The sequence below is a fragment of the Hyposmocoma kahamanoa genome, unplaced genomic scaffold (assembly GCF_003589595.1).
Source record: "Hyposmocoma kahamanoa isolate Upper Pololo Valley unplaced genomic scaffold, ASM358959v1 94, whole genome shotgun sequence".
Lineage (NCBI taxonomy): Eukaryota > Metazoa > Arthropoda > Insecta > Lepidoptera > Cosmopterigidae > Hyposmocoma > Hyposmocoma kahamanoa.
The window spans coordinates 11,422,680-11,432,164 of record NW_020654878.1 but is presented as its reverse complement, the minus strand read 5'-3'; the positions used below and the strand labels follow the sequence as shown (position 1 = coordinate 11,432,164).

The following is a 9,485-nucleotide window of genomic DNA, read 5'->3' as shown; positions in this document are numbered from 1 at the left end:
TCGAAGAACTAAACTAATTTCAATAATCATTTAAGCATACAAAATACATAATTACATACATACATACATAACTGCCTCCGTGGCCGAACGGTTACCATGCCGGACTGCCACGCAGAGGCCCCAGGTTCGATTCCCGGGCCGGGAGAAATATTTGTATGGCCTACATTTATTTCTCTCGTGAGTTTGGGTGTAATTTGTGGTTGTCTATGTGTGTGTCCATGGCACCCGCGACACAGGGTTTCCCTAGTGCGGGGCCATGTTGAGTGTGTGCGTTATTATTATTATCCCCTAGTTTGTCACCCTTAGTGGTCGATATTTTCTTCAAATTTAAATGGGAGCACTACTGAGGTACCCTCTTTCCAGCAAAAAACAATCATCAAAATCGGTTCACAAGTGCCGCCGGAGTTAACGCGTAACATACATAACAAAAAATAGTCGAATTGAGAACCTCCTTTTTTTGAAGTCGGTTAAAAACTGTCCATATTGATGGCATAGTTTCTCATACTCGTATCTTATAAAGAGTGATTATGCAAGAGACGGCGAAACTTTCTATTTATCTTAAATTTCTTAACGGAGGTGTTAATTTCTATGCATTGCTTAGGTAAAAGCCAATGTGTGAATATGAAGTGATGCTAATTTCATATCACACTTGATGTGAAATCAGCCTGTAAAATTTGTACAAACAATCCATTTTTCACATTTCAGTAACTTTGTGCTTTAAGATACGAGTTTGAGAAAGTAAAGCGACGATATTATTAAACTGATACAGGCAAAACCGCCCCGTTTGGGTGTCTAAAGCAAGAAAAAAAAACTCAATTGACAGTGACAGTTCCATGTCATCACATAAAAATTCAGAGATTCGTTGTATATACTTTGCCGTAATAATAATTAAATTACGGAACAAATATTGATAGGCAGCGAGTGTTGTGTCGTTGATCACTAGGCTATAATGGCAAATTTTAACAATCCGAACGATTATTCTTGGCAAACTCAACAGAACAACCCAAATTATTCATTCAATGGTGCGAACACTTTTGGGGACTCACAGACATTAGGTGAGTGCTTATTCTCAGTTTTAAATATCTTTAGGTAAAAATATAAGTAGATACCTTAGACGCGGTCGTAGAATGTTAAAAAATATGTCCATAAGAATTGTGTGACCTACTCATTACATATTTGATACCATATTTTTTGTTTAAGTATTTATTATTTTGCAGATTTTCAGACTTTTCCAACAGACCAGCAAAACTACAATTTCGACCAACAAGGCTCTATTCCCGCCAACAACAACCAGTACTACAATCCAAATCTATTTACTCCGGCACCCATCCCTGGTGAACCAGCTGCAGAGACCAATGAATTTGATGAACCACCACTTTTGGATGAGTTAGAAATATACCCAGATAGAATTCTAGAAAAGACATTAGCTGTACTAAATCCTTTTCATGGACAATCAAAGGCAGACGATGCAAATTTCTTACTAAGAGATACTGACATTGCAGGCCCGATTGCCTTTTGTTTAGCCTTAGCAGTGTGTTTGTTTCTATCAGGGAATAAAGCACATTTTGGTTATGTGTATGGCTTATCAATGTTGTCAGTTATTCTGATGTATTTCTTACTTTCACTAATGAGTCGTACTGAAGGTGTATTTACTGTATTGAGTGTTGCAAGTGTACTTGGTTACTGTATGCTGCCAATGGTAGTATTAGCTGGTCTTGGCATCTTTATTTCTCTTGAAGGGACTGTGGGTTTGTCTCTATCTGCAATAGCAGTTATTTGGTCAGCTCTATCAGCAAGCAGATTGTTTGTTACAATGTCAGGAGATTCTGAACAGAGACCCTTAATAGCCTACCCTTGTGCCTTAGTTAACGGTGTGTTTGCTTTATTAGTTTTATTTTAGAAAATAAAAGACACAATGTAAAAACAGTGCAATGAATCATGTTATTCATAATCATCTCACATTTGTAATAAAACCTATAAACATTTAAGTTTACATGTGTATTACCTTGGATAATAAATACATGTTTAAATAATGATTTTGTTTATACTATAATTAAAACAACATAAATAAATTACCCCAAAAAAATTATATTAAATTGTATTGTTTAAAATATCTAATGTTACATTCTGTTATATAATGTGGGCCGGTCACTGAAGAAGTTCTTTAGGATCATAACTTGCGCAAATGCTACACACACTATGGCCAGGGTCTCTCCCATGGACCAGTAGAACACTCTTTCATTCAGTTCTTCTGCCCTTTTGCGACCTTGAGCCTCTCGTAGCCTGTGGTGTGTCTGATGATCTATGATTCTATTTAGCACTTTGTGAATTTCTTCTGCTGATGTCTCCATCTGAAAATATCAATACATGTTAACACATACACTATCACTATCATAACTTCACAATTGGTTTGGATTTCTTTTTTTATTTTTTTTTATTTAAATATTTCATAGTTTTCTCGATGTTTTTCTAACAGGGCGATTAAATTTTCAATAATGATCAAAGCCTAAAAAGTAAAAGTTAAAAAAAAATGGATATCAATAAGGTGAATTCTTAGAAATCCATGTATCCAAAAGGAAACTTTGGCATTGATTTCTACAAAATCTACCAAATATATATTGTATATAAATGTGAATGTTTATGTGTGTATGTTAATACCAGAGCAATATTAATATAAATATTTATATGAAATAAAAGTTTATTAAAGAATATAAGACATGTTTGAAATTACCTGTGTAAGAACAGTAGCATGATCACCCATACCCGGTAATGGTGTTTCTGGTCCTACACTGAATTCCATGTACACAAGTTTGTGAGAAAATGTGCTAAATTCATTACTAAAGCACACTTTATATACACCTGTAATTAAGCAATAATTAGGTAGTACTTGTTTTTCTTTTACTAAACCTCAAGCATGACAGATTTCTTTTTCTAGAGAGCCACAGAAGTGTCGCTTTAGTTTTGACTTTTTATATCAATGGACTTAAAAGTATTTATAGTACATCTTAGGTAGGCAATACTATAATTGTGTTTTTGCTTGGTTTAAAATGTAATCTCTTCCTATATGGGGCATCATCTACAGTCGGGCATTCACAATGAGTTAATTATGTGTCATAACAATTAATAATTGATAAGCAAAAGCACATCATTTATTTAATTTCTTACAACATAATGATTTTACCAGTTTGTTGGGCTACAAATTGGTGGGAGTCATACTGCATCTTCTGTTGTTGATAAATGATCTGTTTGTTAGGCCCTTCTACTTTAACATCTACATCATACTGCCCTCCTGTTATCACCTGTAAACAGCAAAAACACATTATTCAACTTAGTTCTAATTTGATACTATGGTTAAAGTGCGGAAAGGTGCCCACCATCAAGTAACATGTAAAGCAATTAAGTCACAAGTCAAAAACAACTATAAACAAACTTGTTTAATTTTATCAAGGATATAGTACTTTTACCGAGTTCTTTATGCACTGTAATGTAGAACAACATTTTAAATGATGTCGGCATGAACGATAAAACCTTTTCTAACAGAAAATGTGAACTACGTAGAGGTTACATTCGGATTAGATTTGTATAAGAAACACTGTGATTATATGAGCAAATATTAATGTCATAAACTAGAAATCGCATTGTAGAAAGAGGGAAAACAGTTTTACCTGGTATTCTAAAGAAGCAGACGTATTTTTCTCGATGTCTTGGTAAAAACATTCTACAGCGCTGTCGGGCAACTCGAACGTTAGTTCGACGCTTTTTGACAATATCCCATTAAATAATGTGACTAATACCACGAATATAAGTGGACTAACGAACATTTTCTCACTGAAAATCAATGCTTTCAGAGGACACCACAAAAATAATATAACACAAAAATTCGCTTTTATGTGACAGACACGTAATTGGCTGCGTTCCAAAAAGCGCATCACAACATGCACGTTAAGCTGAAGTTTATCAACGCGTTCATGTTTGAGAACGCGTGCAATTTTATCAGCTTGTGGTGTGGTAAGTAAGTCAGTCGATAATATTGTTGGGTCATGGCTTAGAGCATAATATAGGGCTGGAGGCGTCATCGACAGGCAATCCCCTCTGTCAACCCCACATTGATTCAATTTATCGATTACATAAAAAATATTTCAAAACATTCGAACATTTGACAGAAGCATGCCTATGAAGTTTCATATTTACTAACGAGCAACTATCTTATTTTCCATCCTTAAATTAAGGCATCTATAAACAAAAAAATGCAGTACTTCATGGACGCTGTTTTTCCGTTATAGAGAAGCGACGCGCTCTTTTGGCTCCTATTTTTATCGACAGATTATGTAACGAAGTTTGTTCAAATTGATTTCTCCGTCGTATTGTATACTAAATATTAATGTAATAAATTATAAATAATTAAAATAAATTGTAATTGTTTAATATAAATCATCATAATTCATGCCGTACTGTAAAAAAAATAAAAAGTACATATACGAGTACATACAATACACATAAATTACAAAACCAATAAAAATAACCAAATAGCTAACTATCCTTATCCTACACAAGACATGCGCAAAAGATAGATAGATAGATAGATAAAAGCTTTATTCACCACCATGACATCAGATACATGATATAGGCATTAACTTATATATAACAATAATGATATTCTTACTACTCTATTCTACTAATATTACACTTGGAAGTCATGGCAATGAAAAAGGCGCTGGCTCAGCATAAATGACGCGGCTGCCCGCGACGCTGGTATTCTGCCAGGACCCTATAGGATAGAGACGCCACTCGCAATCCAACAAAAATCTGATTTCATTTTTAAATTATTAATTTTCAATTTTCAATCTTCTTCCTCCCAACCTCCACACATAATACACTATTTGCAGTCCTGAAACGAGGTACAGCCAAGAGCATAACAAGCACCTTTAATTAACAGGCACCTTGGACCTTGGACCGTTCCTATCGCAAGCGGCACAGAGTTGAAATTAAATCTTAAATGTCAAGCACGACGCGCTCCCGACCCTGTATGTGGACAAACAAGAGACAACCGCAAATACCTTAGCCACTCATATCCCCAATTTTTGCAAATTTAACAGATGCTCCCGCAGCTTTAGCTTAAACGTTTTTTTGAGACACTGTTACGGATAGGAGGAGGAATATTGTTCCAACAACTAGTGGCTAGGTAACGGAAGCTCCCTCTAAATGCAGCGGTACCATGCCGGGGGGTTGCAAGCAGAAATAGCCTTGTCGACCTTGACCTAAAGCGAGAGTTTGCCGTGGATGACCAAGTGAGTTTCTCGTACAAATAGTCAGGTACGTGAGACTGAACTACATCAAACAACAGCCCAGCCAAATACAATTTAAGGCGTCCACCTATTGCAAGCATGTTCGACTTATGCAGGAATGGTGTCACGTGGCTCCGAGGTGGTATTAAGAAGCAGAATCGTGCACATGAATTTTGCACTCGTTGCAGTAGTCTGTGCGTTCTTGCCAACAGACACGGACCAAAGGCAGTGAGACAGTAATTAAGTTTAGAAAGTATAAGAGATTCGCATAAGTGAACCCGCAAGACAGAAAGAGACTCGTTACGTCAATTTCAATTTTCGAACCACAAGCGATTGAAATATTTAGATTTAGAACAAAGAAAACTCTATAGTTTCTTTGTTCTAAATCTCATTTCAATGTTAAATCTTATTTTTAAAATGACTTTTAATTAAATGTTAGTAATAAATAAGTAACAAAATATTGTTGTATTAGTTTTACTGTTTGGAGTTATCAATCAGAAAATACATTTGCCCGAAGTAATGTTTGCTCGAATTTTTGTAATCCCAAATATATTTTTAGGTTATTTTAGGAATATTACAAAGCAAACTAACTTAATCTTTTCTTTGTAATAAGCAACCAAAATCCCCTGAAAGCATAATGGTTTTGTTATAAATCGATTTTCGAGATTATGAAGCTTTGAGTTTACTTCTAGTTGGAATGTAGAAATTCGAATTATCGATACATTTCTTACAGCACGTTATAACTATATATATATAACAGAGAGACACAGCTATTTTCACATTTACAATATTTGTATGTGACTATATATCTATACAACTCTTAATAGTTAAAGTGAATTCGTAAAAAATTCAACATAATACTATAAAATTAATTGATATTGACATTAAGACTACTGCATCACTCTTGTGTTCTAATAGTTTTCACTAGAAGCTAAATATGGCGCATTTTGTCATTTTCAGTAGAAGCTGAATATGGATAATTGTTGGGCCTTTAAATTGTAGCAAACAAAATTTAGCAATACTGCAGTGACTTTACAGTTTAAATTAAATGTTTTAGTTTTTTTAATATTTCTATACATGTCACTACATTTGTAGAGGTTAACTCCGTCCATGCCTGTCATTGGCTCCAACGCTGACCGCGAAAAGCCATAAACTGAAAAAAAAAAGACTCCGGAGGTTTTTTCGCGCTTTTTGGATTGGACTTTGGATTGTATATATTGTCATCCACTTATTGGTAAAGTATATCCACTTATTGGTACAAGTAAAACAATACCACTGTTACACTACACACAAAATTGGAAAAAGAAATTCACTACATCCAGTCTAGCCAAGGGTGGAATTACATTTTTCATATGTATGATTAACCAGAACGTAATACATATCGACACCGTCACGTCGATAACTTTCCGTCTCCAGTATATTCATAAGAATCAATTTATTTTTATAGGTCTATTCTGTGTACTATTTTATTTGTGTATTTGTAAAAATAAGCTAGTGTTGTAGACTTTTGTTTGTGTGAGACCATAGTGACACAATTCATGTAGTACCCCCCGCCCCTCAAAATGTGGCAGAAAGTTTTGTTCGAGAAATAATGCTAATAGCGCCTCCCTTCCTATATGCTCTTTAAGGTCAGGGCTTAGAGCATATAGGGTCATGGAAAAAATTCCATATTGAAAAAAATCATATTTTTCAGAACAATAAATACTTTTCTTCCTTCTTATTTATTAGCAGTTTGTTCTGTATCTTTCACAATCACAATCCCGCTAATGTCACGTAGGTATAATGTTGGGTAATTTTCCGAAAATTTTCAAATAGTGGAAATTATTCTGAAAATATTCCCGAAAAGTTGGTAAAATTTGAAAATATGGAAAAATTAATTTAGAAGGCACATTTTTTTACTAAGCGCTTTGGCTTGGATATAAGTTCTTTGAGCCATGTCTTCGTTTTAATTATCGGGATCCTCTTTAAATATTATCTTAATATTATCTTAATAATAATTGTGGTTCTACAACATTATGTTTTCACTTTCTCATAGCTTAGTTCTCTTGTTTGGGCTTTCTAAATAGTCTGTTAAGCGGCGGGAGGCAATGTTTTCACTTTCACTTAAGTCATATTATTGTCACCGAACAAAAACTTTGAATTTACTTTATTTTGGAATTTTCAAGCTGAACTCTTGTTATTTGGTGTAAAGAAAGATATATACAGTCATTGACTTACAATTATATGAACGTCGGGTCCGCGCTAAAAAGTGTCCGAACTTATAGGGCGTTAAAATCGTATACAGAGCGTCATTCGCGCTTTAGTTTTCGTTTGTTCGACTGACAGCGCGCTTGTCAATGATGTAGTAAAACCTTGTAAAAATTATTCAACTAGAGTGAAAAAACAGGATGGTATATCATATTTTCAGTAAGTACTACATTATGTTATCATAGTTATCATTTAAAAGTGTTATTTTATGCACTAGTATATATAATATTTAATTTATATTTAAATTAATCGTAAATATAAATTACAAAAGCAATCAAAATAATCAAATAGCTAACTGTCTCTTTCCGACTCATAGCTTGCGTAAAAGACTGAACGAGACCCAACACGTCAATTTCAATTGTTTCAAACACAAGCGTTTGAAATATTTAGAACAAAAATTTCATAGAGTCGCTTTGATGCTAATGTTATTATTAAAATATTTTTAGTAATACTTTCAAATATTGTTGTACTCTTTCTACGGCTTGGGGTTACGAATCAGAAGACTGAAAATACATTTGCCCGAAATAACGTTTGCATGAATTTCCATAATCTCTAAAAGTATTTTTTTAGGTTTTTTTTTATTAGAATATTACAAAACAAACCTAAGCTAACTTAGTATTTTCTTTGTAATAAGCATCCAAAACTCCCTAAAGCATAACGGTTTTATTTCGAATCGGTTTTCAGGATTATGAAAATTTGGCTTTACGTTGAATTTGAATTTAAAAAATCGAAACATCGGTACATTTCTTATGGCATGGCATAATAAATGTATTTACTTCAGTTTTCCTCGAGATCTTATACTATGTATAAGATCTCGAGATAGGTATGTGATTAAATCAATGAGTGAAATGTGCATAGAAAGGAGATAATACAGGAATTTACCCATAGCTTGAACTTAAAGAGAAAGTGACAAGTATTAACAGAGAACATCTTACACCATTAAAAGCATTAAAAATAAAAAATTGGATGAATGACAAAATATACTAACTTAAGAAACAAAGAAGGTAATTGAAGCAGACTGACACTGCAAATTAAATAGGATTTTTTTAAAAGGTTAAGCAATTTGTAGCTTTCACATGCAAACAATGCATAATAATACAAATAGTACAACCTTGATAGCCTAACGGTTTGCACTGTGGGCACTGGATGAGAAGTTCCCGGGTTCGATACTGGTAGGATCAATTTAACAAATTAACTTTTCTAAATGGTTCTGATCTTGGTATTCTATTGTAAGACAATCACCTGGTCTGAAACTAGGGAACTCTCTGTACATACTCCCCATGAGTATCAGAGCAACAGAATCCCAGAGCAGAACCAATTTACAAAAGTTCATTTCTCGAATATCTCGAGAAATCGGGTACGAGAATTCTCGAATATCAAGAAAAAAAATCAGACATCCTAGCTCCTAATGAATGGCATTGTATAAAATTCAACATTTACATATAAAATTTATTTATAAATAATAAAAGCTACTCCATTATACCTGTGTTGAAGTACTTTTCACTAGAAGCTATATATGGTGCATTTTGGTAAGTTTCCAGTAGAAGTTGAATATGGTGTTTTTTTGCGCTTTTCAATTGTTGCAAGCAAAATTAGACAGTACTGCGACGACATTACAATTTGAATTCAACGTTTTAGCTTTTTCATATTCCTTTACTTTAAATAGGTTGACTTGGGACTTTTTTTCGTGGTTTTTGTATTAGACCCGTCGTCCATTTATTTGTAAGTCAATGTATACAGTTCTAACGTTCTTCATCACTATTTCTTTCGCCGTATTGTCTTCATAATATACTTAAAATAAAATTAATCTTTATGAAAAGTGTACTTGTGACTTCAAAAGCTTGCCATTTTATTCTTTAAGGCTCAATTATTCTACGTTTAGAAATATATTTTGAAGTTTTCTATATAACTAGAAGCCATTTATATGAGAAAAATGAGATTGGAATGAAAAGG

At 33.7% G+C, this 9,485-nt stretch overlaps 3 protein-coding genes across 3 annotated transcripts in view; 1 reads left to right on the top strand and 2 right to left on the bottom strand.

Annotated features, from left to right (window-relative positions):
• Positions 1-889: 889 nt before the first annotated feature.
• On the top strand, positions 890-2,020 carry LOC113237911 (protein YIPF5 homolog). The gene is made up of 2 exons (XM_026474628.1): positions 890-1,055; positions 1,218-2,020. Exons 1-2 carry the CDS (start codon positions 950-952, stop codon positions 1,898-1,900), a joined length of 789 nt encoding a protein of 262 aa, XP_026330413.1. The 5' UTR covers positions 890-949; the 3' UTR covers positions 1,901-2,020.
• Positions 2,021-2,023: 3 nt separating this feature from the next.
• Positions 2,024-3,880, bottom strand: LOC113237913 (transmembrane emp24 domain-containing protein 3-like). Its single transcript, XM_026474631.1, has 4 exons — positions 3,666-3,880; positions 3,182-3,299; positions 2,732-2,859; positions 2,024-2,351 (listed from the first exon to the last, which is right to left on the bottom strand). Exons 1-4 carry the CDS (start codon positions 3,819-3,821, stop codon positions 2,121-2,123), a joined length of 633 nt encoding a protein of 210 aa, XP_026330416.1. The 5' UTR covers positions 3,822-3,880; the 3' UTR covers positions 2,024-2,120.
• A 541-nt stretch (positions 3,881-4,421) lies between these two features.
• Positions 4,422-9,485, bottom strand: part of LOC113238007 (glutamate dehydrogenase, mitochondrial-like) — a 32,153-nt gene continuing 27,089 nt past the window's right edge. Inside the window, exon 4 of the mRNA XM_026474723.1 lies at positions 4,422-4,451. Within this exon, the coding sequence (XP_026330508.1) occupies positions 4,422-4,451 (30 nt within the window). The remainder of the gene's footprint in view (positions 4,452-9,485) is intronic.